General features: G+C 41.0%; 2 protein-coding genes across 4 annotated transcripts in view; one reads left to right on the top strand and one right to left on the bottom strand.

Annotated features, from left to right (window-relative positions):
* LOC136331892 (zinc finger protein 420-like) overlaps window positions 1-20,530 on the bottom strand; it is a 233,756-nt gene that overhangs the window by 91,511 nt on the left and 121,715 nt on the right.
* LOC136331890 (zinc finger protein 420-like) overlaps window positions 1-20,530 on the top strand; it is a 37,610-nt gene that overhangs the window by 13,956 nt on the left and 3,124 nt on the right. Inside the window, exons 3-5 of one of the 3 annotated variants that reach the window (XM_066271044.1) lie at window positions 1,884-2,010; window positions 6,639-6,697; window positions 9,019-12,330. In XM_066271044.1, the coding sequence (XP_066127141.1) occupies window positions 1,884-2,010; window positions 6,639-6,697; window positions 9,019-11,055 (2,223 nt within the window). In that variant the 3' untranslated portion in view covers window positions 11,056-12,330. Of the gene's footprint in view, window positions 1-1,883; window positions 2,011-2,742; window positions 3,608-6,638; window positions 6,698-9,018; window positions 12,331-20,530 lie in introns of those variants that run through there. The other 2 variants (XR_010730554.1, XR_010730553.1) reach the window with 2 other exon arrangements.

The raw sequence follows: 20,530 nt of genomic DNA, 5'->3' as shown, positions 1-20,530 counted from the left end.
TTCCTCTGCACCACCACAGGTGGGGCTCTATCACTTACAAATTGTACCTAGTTCTCCTGTTATGTCTGTGTGTATAACATGTGAATATTATTTGAGCTATATATTCTTGCTTAGGAAGTCTTTTTTTATCAGTTATAGAAACATTTATAGATGTTTATGAAATTTCTTACGACCTTGGGCCAGTGTTTGTTTTTTGTTTTTTTGTTTTTTTTTTTTATTGAAAAATTGTAGATTATTTTCAAAGTAAAATTCAAGGTCTACCCTTCACTGAATATTTGCTTCACAGAGGCGTCACACAGCAAACTAAGCTATATCTTGTTCTAAGATTATTATGTATTGTAAATTTGTGGTTGCTATGCATCATATTCATTGAGAACAAAAAATTCCATTAATGGGCCCTGGCTGGTTGGCTCAGTGATAGAGTGTCGGCCCGGCGTGTGGAAGTACTGGGTTCGATTACTGGCCAGGGCACACAGGAGAGGCGCCCATCTTCTTCTCCACCCTTCCCTCTCTCCTTCCTCTCTCTCTCTCCCTGTCCCACAGCCATGGCTCCACTGGAGCAAAGTTGGCCTGGGAGCTGAGGATGGCTTTATGGCCTCCACCTCAGGTGCTTAGAATGGCTCCAGTTGCAATGGAGCAACACAGTACATGGGCAGAGCTTCGCCCTCTGATGGGCATGCCTGGTGGATCCCAGTCAGGCGCATGAGGCAATTTGTCTGCCTGCCTCCCCACTTCTCACTTCAGAAAAATACAATAAAGGAAAATAAAAAAAAATTAAAAAAGGTTTTAGCTCACAGTCATGTATGCATTTTCCCTTGTATTTTCTTTGTGCTATTCAGGAGTGTGGCACGTGGACTGGGGACATTGGTGTCACTGGTAAAATGAGAGCTTGTTAGAGGTGTGGAAACACAGGCCCCAACCCAGAACTCCTGAGTGAGAATCAGCATTTTTAGAAAACAGCAGTTCACTGTTGTCCACGTCAGAATTGAAGAAGTACTTACATTTCCAGCTCGTGACTTTTCCACCTGACAAATAAACACACGTGATCATGAGTGATACACATACAGCACTGACAAATCCACGACTGTGTTGATACCTTAATTCTATTGATAAATTTGAGAGATAGAGAGAGGGAAAAGAGAAAGACTTGCTGTTTCACTTATTTATTAATTAATTGGTTGATATTTTGTATGTGCCTTGACCAGGAATTGAACGTGCCACATTGGAAATCAGGAGAATGGTCTATCCACCTCACATACCAGGTCACGGTGATGCCTTAATTTTATAATTCATCCTTTTGGAAAGTCAAGTCTGTGTAGTGCGTTTATGGACATGTATAATCCTGGTTCCTCTGTTAGGAAATAAGCCAGAAAATATTACTGTGTGAAAGATTAAGGAAACAAAAGACAAAATATTTTATGGAAAGATTATTGCTGTCTGACCAGGTAGTGGCACAGTAGTTAATTAAGGCACTGACCTGGGACACTGAGGATCCAGCTTCAAAGCTCTGAGGTCACTGACTTAGACCCAGGCTCTCTGGCTTGAGCATGGGGTTATAGACAGTACCCCCTGGATGCTGGCATGAGTCCAAAGGTTTCTGGCTTGAGCAACGGGTCAGTGGCTTGGCTAGAGCCACCTGGTCAAGGCACATATTAGAAAGCAATGAACAACTAAAAGTCTCATAACTTAAGTTGATGTTTCTCAACTCAATCCAGTTTGTGTGACCCTCTTTCTCACACACACTCAGAAAATACATATATTTTTGGCTGAAAATGATCTTACTGGATCACTTTGTATTAGGACAAAACCAATTCTAACCCGTCATGTTGGATGCCATTATGAACTCAGTCTGCGGACCTCTGTTAATGTTTCTTTTCTTCCAGAAACTATTGACATACAGGGATGTGGCTGTAGATTTCTCTCAGGAGGAGTGGGAAAGCCTGGACCCAGCTCAGCAGAAACTGTACGTGGATGTGATGTTGGAGAACTACTGGAACCTGGTCTCCCTGGGTGAGGATGATGTTCTTCTTGAGCTTATTCTGTCCCTGCAGCTTTTGTTTCCTTCACTGGGGGGAACATAACGTGGGAGCTTCTTCCGTGCAGGGTAATTTTATGGTTCTGCCATCCAGGAATAGATATGGGGGTTTGGTGGTGTAGAAACAAAGGCTTCATGATGCACATTGATTAGATCTCAGTTTGTGAAAACTTACATGATTCTAGAATGTTTAAGACGTTTTCAGAAAACAATGTTTTGGAAAGTTATTTTCTAGAAAATTATAATACTGTACCATGTTCTCTCATGTGGGCTCAAAGTGAAGTAGAAATTTGTGCTGTGAAAGAAAGTGAGAGTATCCTTGCACCCAGATAGGTGGGATGAGGAGGCAGATGACACAGGTGAGAGATCTAAAGGTCACGGAGGAGGCCAGACCTTACAGTGTGGTTGGGAAGCTGCTGCAGTGGAAAGAGCTGTGAGAGGCCCAGGTGTATTCTGGTTTCTGTCAGAGAGGGACAGTTTGTCTCTAACACATTCTGTGTTCTGGCATCCTCTGAGGAGTCTGATTTTGCCCTAGTGACCTCCATCATTACATTAGCAGTCGGGTCTAAGTCTTCCCCTTGGACTGAGAGCTGCCATGATAACTCCTTTTCAATGGATTTGCGCACCACAGAAGACGTTTTTACGTTCCTGAGGAATTATGTTATGCTTTTTTCTCATTTCAAGTGTTTTGTTTGTTTTTGTGACAGACACGTAGACAGCGACAGAGAGACACGAAGGAAGAGGGGAAAGAATTATCAGTTTTTGGTTGTTGCACCTTATATGGTCATTTGTTGCTTTCTTTTATGTGCCTTGATTGGGGGGCTACCGCGGAGAGAGTAATTTCTTGCTCACGCCAGCGACCATGGGGTCATTCATGTCCATGAACTTCTGCTGAAGGTAGCAATCCCGTGCCCAAACTGGTGATCCCTCGCTCAAGCTGCAACCTTCGGGTGTTAAAAGTGGGTCCTCTGTGTCCCCATTTGACGTCTATTCACTTTGCCACTGCCTGATCAACTCAGATTTATTATTTCTAATCCTATGGGCATTTCCTACAAGACCATATAGAGTGTAGACTCTGATTTCATCACAACACAAAGCATCTCCCCAATGTATGAAGATTTAATTGTTTCAATTCAAAATGTTCCTTTGCTTAGTATGAATTATTGTTACAAATTTCTGGTCTGGGCCCTAGCACTTTGTTTCAGTGGGAGAGCATCAGCTTGGCATGTACATGTCCTGGGATCAGTTCTACTTGGGCGTACAGGGTTAGTGACCATCTGCTTCTCCATTCTTCCCCTATCTCTTTCTTCTTTCTTTCACACTCTCTCTCTTTTTTCCTGAAGCCATATCTTGTTTGGTTCCAGTGTATTATCCCTGGGCACTGACGATGGTTGTGTGGTTTCTCTACCTCCAGCACTAAAAATAGCTCAGCTGGGACCTTGTCCCCAGATGGGTAAAACAACAGGCCCAGATGGGGTTTCATATGCATCAGATCGAGGTGCATGCATGGGTTTATCTTTCTTTAACTTGAAAATGAAGAAATATTTCCAGTCTGTATTTTTTAATTGTCTACATAAGAGTAATTTCATGTTTCTGTGTATCTCATAGAGTCCTTCAATACTTACTGTCATAGGAGACCTTAGTTTATTATTGCACAGCAGGTAGGAAAGTGTCCACTGTTATCTGCTTTCATCATCACTGTCATTCTGTAATTTTTTCTTGTGAAGTTCAGAGCTGCCTGAGATTGTGATTTTTTCTGTTTTCACTCATTGATGAAATTTTTGTCATATTTGTGCTTTTGGATTCGCAAGCCCTGGTACAACGTGCAGAATTGTTCTCCTTTGGTAAGAAGTGTGATACAGCATTATTGGGTACTTTATATTTAAGAACTGCGTTGTTCCTTAATTCAAGTTTATTTTAGGCAAAAGCAGTGATTTTTTTTGTGTGCTTTCTTAGTATGTTTCCTTCTTGTGTGCTTAATCTGAAATGTTTAAAGACTAGAGTAGTCTGTCCATATTTCAGAACTTTGTAATGCTTTTTTTATTTAGAAATGAAGGTTATTTTTTAGGTGGATTTAAGTGTAGTTGAAATACAGCAAACGAGAAAAACTTTTTCATGTCATTTAAATATCTTCATTCCAATTATACTTGATATTATTTTTGAATGACTTGAATGCATTGTCTAAGAATTTTTTCTACTGTATAATGTCATGATGCAAACATTTTGTCGTTTGAGGGTACAGTTATAAATTATAGTTAATATAGAAGGATTTTTGATCAGTGAAATGTTTATATAATTTTCAAAATTCTGCAGATTAATTTTCTGTTCTTTGTTTGCATTTTCTTTTTCACTCAGTATTAGTTTGATCTCCTTTCGGTTGTACATGATAATGGTTAAATCTTTATGTACTTTATAAAAACTAGAAGTATTCCTCGTGATATTTCGAGGACCCAGCATAGTTAACACAGTATTATTTACTATAGTCCCCATGGTGCACTTTACATCCCACGACCGTCTGTAACTACCAGTGTGTTCTTCTGAAGTGTTTCAAATTTTAGTCCCAGTCTTTCATCTCCTCTGGCAGCCATCACTCTGTTCACTGTACCTGTGAGTGTCTTTCTGGTTGTTTATTCATTTATATTGTTCTTTAGATTACAAATATAACTGACATCGAATGGTACATGTGTTTCTGTGTCAACTCTATTTCCCTTACAGTGGACGGCAAACTGCGCCTCACGAGCCACATGCAGCTTGATCCCCTTGAGTGTGGCTCTTCCACAAAATACCACGTTTTGGACGCTACCTCGATAAGAAATGTACCTACCTATATAGTTTAAGTTTAAAAAATTTGGCTCTCAAAAGAAATTTTAGTTGTTGTACTGTTATTTGGCTCTGTTGACTAATGAGTTTGCCAACCACTTCCCTAACATAATACCTTCTATGTGTGTCCATATTTATGCAAATGCTAAAGATTCATTCTTTTTTATCATCATTTTATTTTATTTTATTTTATTTTTTTTAGTGGCGGAGACAGAGTCAGGGAGAGGGACAGATAGGGATAGACAGGAAGGGAGAGAGATGAGAAACATCAATTTTTTGTTGCGGTTTCTTAGTTGTTTTTGGATTGGTTTCTCATATGTGCCTTGATAAGGGGGCTACAGCTGATCGAGTGTCCCCTTGCTCAAGGCAACAACCTTGGGCTCACGCTGGTGAGCCTTGCTCAAACCAGATGAGCCCACGTTCAAGCTGGTGACCTTAGGGTCTCAAACCTGGGTCCTACACATCCCAGTCTGATACTGTATCCACTGCGCCACTGCCTGGTCAGGCTCATTGTTTTATTTCTTAACATTTATATTCACATTATTGATATATTTTTTTACTGTACAATGACCCTGATCCTTTTTTCATTTTAAGATGACCCTCTCTCTTTTTTTACTGAGAGTGAGAGTGATCAAGCGAGACAGGTAAAAGGCTTCAACTCATATTTGAGTCATTTTAGTTAGTTGTTCAGTGCCTACTTCTTATATTTGCCTTGACTGAGGGTCTTCAGCTGAGGCAGTGATGCCTTGCTGAAGCTGTCAAGCTTACAATCAAGCTTGTAAGCATACAATTATGACAATCCCATGCTTCAACTGGTGACCTTGATATTATATTTCTTTCTCTGTCTTCTATTTTTTTGTGTGTGAGAGAGAAGGACAATCAGAGAGTCCAAAGAAAAGCATTAACTTCATAGTTGGGGAATGTTAGTTGTTCATTTATTACTTTTTTATATGGGCCTTGATGGGGAGCTCCACCTAAGCCATTCACTCTTTACTCAAGCCAGTGACCTTGAGTTTCTGGCCAGTGACAATGTGTTCATATCTATGCCAGTGACATACTGGACATCGATATTCCTACGTCAGTGGCCCCACTATTCATCTGGTTTGCCCACACTTTAGCCAGTAACCTTGGGGTTTTGGACCAGGTTCCTCAACATCTCAGCTGACAATTAATTGTGCCACCACCTGGTCAGGCCGAGTGTCCTTGCTCTTAAACTTTGGAGTTTGCACTCAAGACAAATGTCATGCTCAGGACAGAGACCTCAGGGATTGAGACCTGGTACTTCAGTGTCCTAGGTTGAAAATTTATTTACTGGTCCACCAAGCATGCTGTTTCTGTTTTTGATATCTGTCCTCAGTACTGCAGTCTCTGTGCTTGAACAATTTTTAAAAAATTGCCTTTACAGTACATTCACCATGTACTGCCTTTCTCTTCACACTGTGTCATGGAAAACAGAATGATTTTTCAGGAAGCAGTGAAGCAACCAGTTCATGGAACATACATTACTGTCATTTCTGTTTCTTAAGAAGTAACTGATAATTAAAAATGTTCTTTTCCTATTGCCCGTGTGTGCTTCAGTGTTTCCGCAGATATTGTCGGTAATAAATGTTTTTATTCCTGTCTGTTGTGACTTTTTTTATTTTTACGTTTCTTGGTTTTGCCTTGAATTCTTAACCTGCCTTTCGTGTACTTAAAATGTAATTTTGTCAATACTTGCTAGTATATCCATTTACCTTGTGTCATAATTGTCATGTTTTGTATCTTTCATCTATGCCATCTGAAGACAACCAGACCTTGTTACAAAATCCAGGAAATGAAGATTTCTTCTCTAAAACAATACTGGTAAGATATGGAAGGTGTGATTTTGGTGATGTGAACCTAATGAAAGCCTCAGAAATTTAAGAAGAGTGCTGAGAATAAAGGATATTAATGTGGACAGAACTAACCTGCCACAATTTTTTTTGTTGTTATTTATATATTAAAAGAGAAATGGGAGGAGAGAGGGAGACATTGACAGAAAAATTGATTTTTTTTTTTGTATTTTTTTTTTCTGAATCTGGAAACGGGGAGGCAGTCAGACAGACTCCTGCATGTGCCCAACCGAAATCCACCCGGCACACCCACCAGGGGGCGATGCTCTGCCCATCCGGGGCATCTCTCTGTCGCGACCAGAGCCACGCTAGCGCCTGGGGCAGAGGCCAAGGAGCCATCCCCAGCGCCCGGGCCATCTTTTGCTCCAGTGGAGCCTTGGCTGCGGGAGGGGAAGACAGAGACAGAGAGGAAGGAGAGGGGGAAGGGTGCAGAAGCAGATGGGCGCCTCTCCTATGTGCCCGGGCCGGGAATCGAATCCAGGACTCCTGCATGCTAGGCTGACGCTCTACCACTGAGCCAACTGGCCAGGGCCAAAAATTGATATTTTCCTGTATGTGGCTTGACCAGAGACTGAGCATGAGACCTTTGCATACTGGGATGAGAGTGAAACCAATGGAGGGTATTGACCACAGTGGGACCATTATTATTATTATTATTATTATTATTATTGATGTTTTTCCAAAGTGACAAGTGGGGAGAGGGAGAAAGACAGACTGCTGCATGTGCCCAACCAGGAATCACCCGGCAAGCCTACCAGGGGCTTATGCATGGCTCCTCTGGGGCATTCCTCCACTGTAATAAGAGTCATTCTAGCGCCTGAGGCAGAAGCCATTGAGCCATTCTTAAATCCCGGGCCAGCTTTGCTCTAATGGAGTCTTGACTGCAGGAGAGAAAGAAATAGAGAGAAAGGATAGGGGAAAGGATTGAGAAGCATATGGCCCCTTCTCCTCTGTGCCCTGGCCGAGGATCAAATTCTGGACTTCCACATGCCGAGCCCATCCTTTATGGTTGAGCCAACCCGCCAGGGCCATTATTATTATTAATTATTTAAGTGTTTATTCCACTCTGGCCTGTTAAGCTCTCAGTTTGTTAAATCGTCATACTGAAACAAGGTTGTGGATGTAATCGCTTCTAGGGACACATAGGAGAAGCTGCCAATAAATGGACAGCAGGGTTGGGCAACAAATGATTACTTCCCTTCTTGTTTCTCTTTCTCTCCCTTCATCTCTGACACTCTGAATATAAAAAAAAAACTCAGTTCCTCCTGGATAGGTCAGTTAGTTGATGAGTTGTCCTGGAGCATGGAAACTGCTGGTCTGATTCCCCAGTGGGGGCTCATATAAGAGGAAATCAATGTTTTGTCTCTTTCTCCCTGCCTTTCTCAAAACAAAAAAGCTTGTTGCATCGACTATATCAAAAGAAAGGAACAGAAAAAGGTTAGAGAGATAGGAACATAGATATTTTTTTTATGTGCCCTGGTTGGGAATCAAACCAGCAACCTCTGTGCTTCAGGATGATGCTTCAACCAATTGACCTATTTGGCTGTGACAGGACTATTATTTCTGGTTAAGTCTATGTTGTCAATAGTTCAAAATATTCCACATTAGTGAAGCTCCCTCTTTAAGTCAGCTACATTGCCTATCAGTTAGTTTATAAAAGGGCAGATTGGCTCCGGCCGGTTTCCTCCGTGGTAGAGTTGCCAAGAGTATGGATGTCCCAGGTTTGATTCCGGGTCAGGACTTACAAGAAAACCAACCTTTTGCTTATTTACCCATCCCCCTCTTGCTTCTCTTTCTCTCTCTTCCAAAATCACAGCCATGGCTGTATTGCTTTAGTGAGTTGTCCTCGAGCACTGAGGATGGCTATGTGGTTTATTCTCCAGGCACTAAAATAATTCCATCGCTGACCAATGGAGCAACATCCCCATTGCCCCCTGCAGGTCAGTTCTGGTCAGGGTGCATGTGGGACTGTCTCTCTGACTCCTATACTCCCACTAAAAAAAAATAATTAAAAACTGATGATAAAAAGTATTCTTTACTACTACATTTTTTTGTAAAGGAAATCAGGAAAAGCTATTAACTTATGTAATCTTTAGAGAAAATAATCATTGGATTTGTTTTCAAATGTTTTCCATTTCAATGTCTATAATATTCATTAACTTTGGAGAAAATTTTGTACAGCCAACATGGTTTAATATAGGTATCACAGTGTAGATATTTGAGAATAAGTGTAAATATTAAAATGAAATTATACCTTTCACTAAAAGCATACCTATCTTTGATGATTACCAGAGTACACATAATGAAGACAGATGTTACCATTGCAATGAACATGGGAAAAGCTTTCAAAAAGAATCAGTTCGTAATCAAAATGAGAAAACTTTATTTCCAGAGAACCATTATGAACAAGGAAGAGTGTCTGACCAGATGTCGCATTCTAATAATCATCAGGTTCTTCATATTCTGGAGAAGACAAATGAACAAACTAAATGTGTTGAATCTTTCAAGCAATCTTCAAATCATAATGACAATGAGAATATTCATACTAAAAATGAAGCTTACAATTATAATTCATGTAAGAGTGCTTTCAGTTTAATTTCCCATGTAAATACACTTAAGAAAGTCTGTACTGAAGAAACACTTTATAAAGGTAAAGAACGTGATAAAACACTTAATTGGAATGCATATCTTACTTTATATGAGAGATATATTGACGCCGAAGTGAGAATTTACAAATGCAGAGAATGTGGAAAAACCTTTGTACGGTCCTCAGCTCTTACCTATCATCAGAAAATTCCTACCAAAAAGAGGTCTCACCAATGTTTAGAATGTGGCAAAACCTTTCTCCGGAAATCACACCTTACTGTACATCAAAGAATTCACACAGGAGAGAAACCGTACAATTGCAGACAATGTGGAAAAGCATTTAAGGATACCTGTACTCTTACTGTACATCAGAGAATTCATACAGGAGTAAAACCATACAAATGTAGACAATGTGGCAAAGGCTTTTACCAGTCCTCAGCTCTTACTGTGCATATAAGAACTCATACAGGAGAGAAACCTTACAAATGTAGAGAATGTGGCAAAGCCTTTGCAATATCCTCAGCTCTTACCTACCATCTGAAAATTCATACTGGAGAGAGGTCTCACCAATGTTTAGAATGTGGCAAAACCTTTAGTCGTAAATCAAGCCTTAATCAACATCAAAGAATTCACACAGGAGAGAAACCATACAATTGCATACAATGTGGAAAAGCATTTAGTGATAACTCTGCTCTTACTGTACATCAGAGAATTCATACAGGAGTAAAACCATACAAATGTAGACAATGTGGCAAAGCCTTTCGCAATTCCTCAGCTGTTACTGTGCATGAAAGAACTCACACAAGAGAGAAACCATACAAATGTGGAGAATATGGCAAAGCCTTTATACGATCCTCAATTCTTTCTGACCATCAGACAATTCATACTGGAGAGAGGTCTCATAAATGTTTAGAATGTGGCAAAACCTTTATCTGGAAATCACACCTTATTGTACATCAAAGAATTCACACAGGTGAAAAACCATACAATTGCATACAATGTGGAAAAGCATTTAGAGATAACTCTATTCTTACTGTACATCAAAGAATTCACACAGGAGTGAGACCATACAAATGTAGACTTTGTGGCAAAGCCTTTTACCTATCCTCAGCTCTTACTGTGCATGAAAGAACTCACACAGGAGAGAAACCTTACAAATGTAGAGAATGTGGCAAAGGCTTTATACAATCCTCAAATCTTACTGACCATCAGAAAATTCATACTGGAGAGAGGCCTCACCAATGTTTAGCATGTGGCAAAACCTTTAGTCGTAAATCAAACCTTACACAACATCAAAGAATTCATACAGGAGAGAGACCATACAATAGCATACAACGTGGAAAAGCATCTAATGATACCTCTACTCTTACTGTACATCAGAGTATTCATACAGTAGTAAAACCACACAAATGTAGAGAATGTGGCAAAGTCTTTAATTATTTCTCTGATTTTACTATACATCAAAGAACTCACACAGGAGAAAAACCATACAAATGTAGAGAATGTGACAAAGCCTTTAGCCGTTCCTCAGTTCTTACTAGACATCAAAGAACTCACACAGGAGAGAAACCATACAAATGTAAAGTATGTAGCAAAGCCTTTAGCCAATCCTCAACTCTTACCTACCATCAGGAAATTCATACTGGAGAGAGGTCTCACCAATGTTTAGAATGTGGCAAGACCTTTATTCATAAATCAAACCTTACTCAACATCAAAAAGTTCATAGAGGAGAGAGACTATAGAATTGCAGACAATGAGGAAAAGCATTTAATGATACTTCTCTTATTGTACATTGAAGAATTCATACTGGAGTAAAATCATACAAATGAAGATAATGTGGCAAAGCCTTTAGACAGTTCTTTGCTCTTACTGTGCATCAAAGAACTCACACAGGAGAGAAACCATACAAATGTAGAGAATGCGGCAAAGCCTTTAGCTGCTCCACAGCTTTTACTAAACATCAAAGAATGCACACAGGAGAGAAACCTTAGAAAAGTACAAAATGTGACAAAGCTTTTCGTGATTTCTCAGCTCTTAGTATGCATCAAAATATCATAAGAAAAAAACCATACAACTGTAGAGAATGTGGCAAATACTTTAGTCGTTCCTCAACTATTACCATTAGAAAATTCATACCGGACATAGATCTCACCAATGTGTAGAATGTGACAAAACCTTTTTTTGTAAATCAAACATTACTGAACATCAAAGAATTCACACAGGAGAGAGACCATACAATTGCAGGCAATGTGTCAAGGATTTAACTATTCCTCAGCTCTTGCTAAGCATTGAAAAACTTACACAGGAGAGAAACAATACAAATGTGAAGAATGTGGAAATGCTTTCAACCATTCCTTGCCTCTTGCTAACTTCGCAATATTTATGCTGAAGAAAGTTCTCATAAATGTTTAAAGTGTGGCAAAACCTTAACCCAGATGTTATACTTTTTTGTACATCAAAGAAATTACACCAGAGAGAAAGTATACAAAATGCAGACAATGTGGCAATGCCTTTTGAAATTCATCAGCTCTAAATAATCATCAGAAAATTTATACTGGAGAGAGGTCTTGTTGGGCATATAAGTTTGTAAAATCTGTATTTTCTGGTTTTGCTCACTTTTATTGTTAAAAATGGCACTGGTCACGTGAATGTCCATCACCCAGGTGATACAGCTAATTATCTTTATGCTTGGGAAGGGGCTTAGTTATGCTAATGTGTGTTGGAGGAGGGATTGTCATGCCAAAAATTTTAAACAGGATATAGGAGGCGCTTTTAGAGGAGACCATGTTGTTGCAGGGCAGACTGGTCGAATGGAGGTTGGCGAGATGGAGGCCTGCTGATGGGGACTAAGAGTGAGGGGCTTTGTAAGCTCCACTGAACTGGTGATGGCCTTTGTTTCTAGAAAAAGTCGGATGTGTTGGTAGCTTTTTGAGCACTGAATGAGTGGCTTTTGTTTTCCGTGTGCTTGTTTTTACTCACCAGAGTGTGAGGCTAGAAATAAAGAAAATGGCCTACCAGTTCTTGGCTCCGTTGTTTCATTACAGTCTATCTGGAATCTAATGTGAACCTGCACAGGCCTGGTGGTGGCTTTGAAGCCCACAACCACTGGACTTACAGGTCTCATGTTTAGAATGTGGTAAAACCTTTAGGTGAAAGTCACAGTTAATTATACATCAGAGGATTCACATGGGAAAGAAAATCGTACAAATTTAGAGAATTGTGAAGCTTTTTGAAGATCACCAAATCTTATTCAGCATTCAAGAATACATACTGGTGAGAAGACACGTAAATGTGAAGAATGTGACAAAGCCGTTAGGTTTTTCTCCAACCTTATTGAACATTGGAAATTTCATATTGGTGAGATTGGTGAGAATTCTGTTCCTTATATTTTGTCTTTTTTTTTTTTGATTTTTCTGAAGCTGGAAACGGAGAGACAGACAGACTCCTGCATGCGCCCGACCGGGATCCACCCGGCACGCCCAACAGGGGGCGACGCTCTGCCCACCAGGGGGCGACGCTCTGCCCATCCTAGGCGTCGCATGTTGCGACCAGAGCCACTCTAGCACCTGGGGCAGCGGCCAAGGAGCCATCCCCAGCGCCCGGGCCATCTTTGCTCCAATGGAGCCTTGGCTGCGGGAGGGGAAGAGAGAGACAGGAAAGTGCGGCGGAGGGGTGGAGAAGCAAATGGGCGCTTCCCCTGTGTGCCCTGGCCGGGAATCGAATCCGGGTCCTCCGCACGCTAGGCCGACGCTCTACCGCTGAGTCAACCGGCCAGGGCCTCTTTATATTTTAATCTTTTTATTTTTTGCTATTTTTCTGACGTAAGTTGTGGGTAGACAGACTCCGTGTGTGCCCAACCAGGATTCACCTGGCATGCTCACTAGGGGTTGATCCTCTGCCCATCCTGGACATTGCTCCTTTGCAACTGAAGCCATTGTAGCCGCTGAGGTGGAAGCTATAGATCTATTCTCAGCACCTGGGCCAACTTTGCCCCCATAGAGCATTGGCTGCAGTAGAGAGAGAGAGAAAGGAGAGCAGAAAGGGTGGAGAAGAGATGGGTGCTTCTCCTGTGTACCCTGGCTGGGAATCAAACCCAGAACTTCCATACACTGGGCCAGTGCTCAACTGCTGAGCCAACCAGCCATGGTCGGCGAACCCTTTAATTGTAGAGAACGTGGAAAAGCCATTGTCCATTTCTCAGTTTTTAATGAACAGCAGAGACTTCGTATTGGAGAGAAGCTCTATCATTGTGAATCTGGCACAGTCTTTCATTCACTCATGCATTTCTTTTCTTTGCTTCCTATGTGTGACCTGTCTGCAGATTAAACTTGTTACCTACTTGTTTCAGGATGACAGTGGTAACAAACCAAGCTAACTAACCAGAGCCAATCTTGAAATCTTTCAGAATCTAAATATTTGCATCTATTTTAGAATGAGAAAAGAGAAAGATACATGTCCAAATTTGGCACCAATTATTTAAATATAGTTATACTTTGGTTTTAATTTACTTTAGTTATTGATTTACATTTTGTCGATTTCTTCAGCGAAAATTTATGTTGGATATTGTTGACGTGCCCACATGACCTTGCTGCTAGTTTTGTGAAAATAGGGCGAGCCACACTTTCTGCTGCTCAGTGTGACATCATTTCTTGTTTGAGCGTCACCCCCAGTGTATAGTCAAACAATTCCATTGCTTGTGATTTTGTGCTTTTTATTATTGAATGTGAGTGCTAATACTACAACTACATGTATGTGATTAATATGTACAGTAATTGGATTTAAATTGATTTATATGGAAATAATTTCCTTGGGTTTTGTCTGATTTGGATTTAGTTGATTTTCAGATGGAATATCTATGAAAACGAAAGTATCCGTGTAGTTTTTTCTCTTGTAAATGTTTCTTTCACTCACTCATACATTTTAAAAGCAACAAAACTTCCCATAAACAAAATGAATTCTTAGCATTCACTGAAAATTGGTGTTTCCCCAGTTCTGAGTTTGATAAAGTGTTCTAGCTGCCTCGTATTTCTTTGCTGTTAACATGAGTGTTAGCTTTAAGTTGGTTCCTTTAGATCCAGAGCTCCTTTAAAGTTCAAATTCCCATCACCCATCTTCCCACTAGGGCTCAAAACAGAACATTCTCATCCTCCACATTGAAGTTGTAGTTATTTTGCCTGATATTCTCGTACATTTTGACCTTTGTTTTAAAATGTACCAAAAAGTTTACCTTTGCAGAAATGTCTCAGAAAGCTTGTATTGAGGAGGGATCTGACCATTACACAAGTTTAATTCACTATAGTTGTTTGTAAAAGCCTAGCCACAGGCTTAGAGATGCCCGGTCCCAGCTAGTCCTTGGACATTCCTGACATCTTGGAAGCCTTTAAAATTTTCCCTGGACACCAAAGAGGACCATTCTCATTAACCTGTACTACCTCACAATGAACTTGTGTTTCTGCAACAGAATTTCTCTCCTGCTCATTGTCAGGTCAGTGACCAGGCCACAAACCGTGATATGCTGATTTGAGTACGTCAAGGTGCAGGCAACCCCATTCTAGCAAGTGTCAGCTGTAACCCTTATATCTAATGCTGCCCCCCACACCTTGAGTCTGACTCCCTTTGCTAGTCTCAGCCTGCTTGCTTCAAGGCACTTTTAAAATAAACTTTTCTTTTGAAATATTCTAACGTCAAGGTTTTGGTTCATCTTGTGGTTTCTGCTTTTCATCGAGTGTATCTACTGAATGTCTTGTGCCACTATGTCTGACTGAAATACAACACAGTACTGTATGAAAGTTTCTTTTTCATGATACAGGGATAGATAGGAAGGGAAAGATGACTAGCATAGATTCTGTGATTGCTTTCTCATGTACCTTAGCTAGGTGCTACAGCAGGCTGAGTGACCCTTTGCTCAACCCAGGGTCCTCAGGCTCAACCTGGTGAGCCATGCTTAAATCAGATGAGCCCGTGCTCAAGGTGGCTTGTGGTTTCGAACCTGGGTCCTCCAGGTCCCCGGCCGACGCTGTATCCACTGCACCACTGCCTGGTTAGCCCTATACAGTATTGTATGGTCTCTATTATCTGCATTATACAGATCCTCAAATCTATTACCAATCTTATATAGTTTTATTTCTTTTTTTTTTGCATTTTTCTGAAGCTGGAAACAGGGAGAGACAGACAGACAGACTCCCACATGCGCCTGACCGGGATCCACCTGGCACGCCCACCAGGGGGCGACGCTCTGCCCACCAGGGGGCGATGCTCTGCCCATCCTGGGCATCGCCATGTTGCGACCCTCCTGGGTGTTGCCATGTTGCGACCAGAGCCATTCTAGCGCCTGGGGCAGAGGCCACAGAGCCATCCGCAGCGCCCGGGCCATCTTTGCTCCAATGGATCCTTGGCTGCAGGAGGGGAAGAGAGAGACAGAGAGAAAGGTGCGGCGGAGGGGTGGAGAAGCAAATGGGCGCTTCTCCTATGTGCCCTGGCCGGGAATCGAATCCGGGTCCTCCACACGCTAGGCCGACGCTCTACCGCTGAGCCAACCGGCCAGGGCCCCAATCTTATATAGTTTTAAAAAGATATTTAGGAACCAACACATGAAATGATTTGACAGAAGCATTCCATTGAACTTTCAGTTCTGTTAGAAAGAACCACAGACATTAAAACTATTACTAATAATGTGAGCATATAATCTTGTTATAAATCAAATGATTTTTTGTTTTCACGACAGGAGAGAATCTTTTTTAGTATGAAACCCAACCTTTGCAATGAATATAGAAATGTATTCATCTATTTTTTTCAGGTTTTATTTATTTTAGAGCAGTGGTTCCCAACCTTTTTTGGACCACGACGGTTTAATGTCTGAAAATATTTTCACGGACTGGCCTTTAGGGTTGGTCGGATAAATGTATCACGTGACCAAGACAAGCGTCAAGAGTGAGTCTTAGACGGATGTAACAGTGGGAATCTGGTCATTTTAAAAAAATAAAACAGACAAGTATAAATAAAATGGAAATAATGTAAGTGATTTATTTCTCTGCGGACCAGCACCAAATGGCCCATGGAACGGTACTGGTCCACGGCCTGGGGGTTGGGTAACACTGTTTTAGAGGATATAGATAGAATGGAAGGAAGCAGGAAACATCCACTCTGATATGTGCCTTGACCAGACAAGCTCAGGGTTTCAAACTAACTTTCATACCATAGTGTTACCAGGTCAATGCTTGACCTACTGCGTCACCACAGATTAGGCCAATTCTTCATTAATAACCAGACATCACAGTTATACAACTTAGAGAAACACTACAAATATAATCAGTTTGTCAGAGCTTTCAGCAGAAAATCTTTTCACACAGTATCTGGAGACCCACTAGGGAAAGTAGTAATATATAATGAGTGAGGTGATTGATTTATTCTAGATTCCTATATATCAGCGGTTCTCAACCCGTGGGTTGTGACCCCTTTGAGGTCGCCTAAAGCCATTGGAAAATACATAATGCATATCAGGTATTTACATTTCGAATCATAACTGGAGCAAAATTACAGTTAAAATTATTTTTTGGTTTGGGGTCACTGCATCATGAGAAACTATTGCAGGGTCACGGCATTAGAAAGGTTGAGAACCACTGCTATGTATTAGTAAAAAAATTAAGCATCATCCGAACAACGTCTTTGTTTTAATTGAGATTTGAATATAAAGGTTTTATTATGTTTAGAAAGAGACAGAAATCCATTTGATGTTCCTTTTAATTATACATTCAGTGGTGGATTCTTGTAATCCCTGACCCAGTTTCAAACCCACAACGTTGGCATATTGGGAGGATGGTCAACCCACTGAGCAACTTGATCAGAAATATCTTAAGAAAAATCTTACAAAAAATATATGTGTTGCCCAACACTCGGTCGTTGGGGCATTATCAATATGTTTCTCAGTGTTTATTGTCATCAAAGCGAGGTGGGGATGGTGACCTATAGAAAACATGGATTTGTATTCCCTTCAATTCTACATTCATAGCTTGCTTCCTAAATGTGCCCTCTCAGGTATTAGTGCAACCTTCTTGTATCAGAATGACACTCGAACCAGCTGAGCTTTGGGGGAAAAAATCTTACAAATTTTCTGAGTAATGACATTTAAGCCTTACTAAATATTCCCTTAGTCAAATTCAATGACCAAGTAAATAGGTGCAATCAGTGGGGAACAAGGAGGAGGAAAGGCCAGAACATAACCGTTTTTGGCCCCTCCCATTTTACTGCTGTCTCCACTCCTGACTTGTCAGTATTAAGTCCCCCACCAACTGGTGGAAGCCCTCAGGTACCCTTTTGAACCTCCGGGATTTAGAGGCAGTGCACACATGCAGGTTGTTACCGATTCGGATGTGGCTGTAGGAAGATCACGTGGGAATTAGAGACAGTCTTCCCGCCCCCCATTCCTCCACGCTGGAGCGTGAGGGTCTCTGCGGGTGTCGAGGGCCATGCTCCCGAGCCCCCAGCAGTGAGTGTGGAGTCCCAGTGAGAGGCTCTGAGCCCGCCCTCTTTGCTGCCAGGTGGGCGCTCAGCGTTGGTTTCCAGGGGAAACTGAGGCTGCCCCCCCCGAGCCCCCCCCCCCGCCATCGGGCGTGAGACACCCCCTGCTGTGGGGTTTCCTGCCTCTGTCCGAAATGGGCTGCACCCCTCTGAGACCCTCAACCCATTTAATAAGAGGTCCAGGAAGAGCACACTTTCCATGGGGTGGGGATTTGGGACTGGAACGCGGGGTCCCCAAAAGAGCTTTTACTCAACCTTCAACTCTTACTAAATGTCAAAGAAATCACACAGGAGACAAATCGTACACTTTATAGAATGTGGCAAAGCATTTAGCTTTTTCTCAAGACTTACCATCAGAGAATTCATACTGAATAGAGGTCTTATAAATGTTTAGAATGTGGTTAAACCTTTATCCAGAACTTGTCTTACCCTGCCTCTAAGAATTCATAGGGGAGAGAAACTATACAAATGTAGAGTCTGTGACAAAGATTTTAGAATGTCATCTTACCTTACTAATAATCAGAGAATTGATACTGGAGATAAGCTTTACAAATAAAGAGAATGTGGCAAAGCCTTTGACCAGTCCTGAAAGCTTACTCTTCACCAAAGAGTTCAAACTGAATGCAAACCTCATATTTGTAGGGAGTTTAAGAAATTATTTTCTTGGCAGTGGAATCTTATTAAACAATAGAAAATTCATTTTCAAGAGAAGGCTTGTGAATATGGAGGTGTGCAAAATCTAAAATGACTGGCCTCATCTTCCTTAACAAGAGAATACATATGAGGGAGGCACTAGCAAATGTAAAGTCTATGATGAAGTTTTTTTACCTGTGCTCAAAACTTGCTCAACATTGCAAACTTCATGATACAGACAAACTTTAAAGTGTCAGAGATTTGGCATAACAGTTAAGCTTCATCAAATCTTATTGAGCAACAGACAATTAAACCTTCAGATGTAATTCATGTTCCAATGTTTGTCCTTATCCATATCCTACTCAACCTCTGCTTATACTGGATAGATAGAAGAGGAGGAGACATAAAGAACATGGGAAAGCTTTACACAGTATGGTAACCTTACTCAACACCCTGTGAGGAACAGCTTTCACCATGTTTCGCCCTTAGATAAGTTATCTGCATAATTTACCAAATCCTCAATCTTTTGGCTTATTTTTAACAATCTAAATTTAGTCTGGAAATCACGAGGATTCTGCAGATGGATAATTAAAGGCTCTGAGTCCTGCTATGCTCTTTTGGCATTCTGCCGTGGCCTCCGTGAGGAACTACAGTAATGCTGGCTTTTCCCTCCAGGACTTGTGAGTTAAAAACGTCTGTTTCCATCTCCCTTGTGATCTCCTGTGTAGATGCTGCTCACCCTCCAATATTACCGGGCTCTGCTTCATGGATTTTACTAATTGAAAAAACTCTAGTTTACTATTAGGAAGCTCTTTTTAACTTCTGACCTTATATATATTGTTTCACATGTCAGTTTTCTGATCAAGCTCACTTAAACAAATTTACATGGTTGTATACACAAAAATACAGTATGTTCATTAATAATGTAAAGACGCAATGTAGGAATAAAAGTACAGAAAATTGTGCATATCTTCACTAGAATAGGGAACTTACGCATTAATATATAATTTTTAAAAGCTGATAAGTTACTAGCCACATAGGCATCTTTTAGAATTCTACTGTGAATGACTTTGTATTTTTTTTACATTTTTTCTTTAAAAGTCATAAATCTTTGCCTGACCTGGAGGTGGCGCAGTGGATAAAGTATTAGACTAGGATGCAGAGAACTCAGGTTTGAGACCCCGAGGTTGCCAGGTTTAGAGTGGGCTCATCTGGTTTGAGCAAGGCTCACCAGCCCAAGGTCGCTGGCTTGAGCAAGGGGTCACTTGGTCTGCTGTAGCCCCCGGTCAAGTCACATGTGAGAAAGCAATCAATGAATTGGGATGCCGCAGTAAAGAATTGATGCTTCTCATCTCTCCCTGTCTGTCCCTCTCTCTGACATTGTGTCACAAAAAAACACACAAAAAAATATTTGTTATAGAAAGTTACAATGCAGTTATTTTTTTTTTTTTTTTTTTTTTTACAGAGGCAGAGATAGACAGGGACAGACAGACAGGAACGGAGAGAGATGAGAAGCATCAATCATCAGTTTCTCTTTGCGAGTTGCAACTTCTTAGTTGTTCATTGATTGCTTTCTCACATGTGCCTTGACCGTGGGCCTTCAGCAGACCAAGTAACCCCCTGCTGGAGCCAGGGACCTTGGGTCCAAGCTGGTGAGCTCTTTGCTCAAGCCAGATGAGCCCGCGCTCAAGCTGGCGACCTCGGGGTCTCGAACCTGGGTCCTTCCGCATCCCAGTCCGACGCTCTATCCACTGCGCCACCACCTGGTCAGGCTGCAGTTATTCTTTTTACTTCTTTTGTTTAATATAAAGCCTAGTATAGTACTTCCTTGTTTCATTGGTCATTAAACGTTGAGTAGATGAACTGCTCAGATTTTAAGAATGGTTTCTACAGAATGTAGAGGCATTCAGAAATCACCTGTAAAATGCAGGTAATTTCAGAGATCACAGAAAGTTTCATTTTGTTTAGTGTATTCCATTTTTCCATTGGAGAATAACATTAGCATATCAATGTTTTAAAATTATTCTGTTTTGGTAAGCGATGTCTTGCAAGTATGGAGGAAAAGTA

This window comes from Saccopteryx bilineata, chromosome 3 (assembly GCF_036850765.1).
Source record: "Saccopteryx bilineata isolate mSacBil1 chromosome 3, mSacBil1_pri_phased_curated, whole genome shotgun sequence".
Lineage (NCBI taxonomy): Eukaryota > Metazoa > Chordata > Mammalia > Chiroptera > Emballonuridae > Saccopteryx > Saccopteryx bilineata.
The sequence above is the reverse complement of the archived record's forward strand: the minus strand, read 5'-3'. Positions and strand labels throughout refer to the sequence as shown.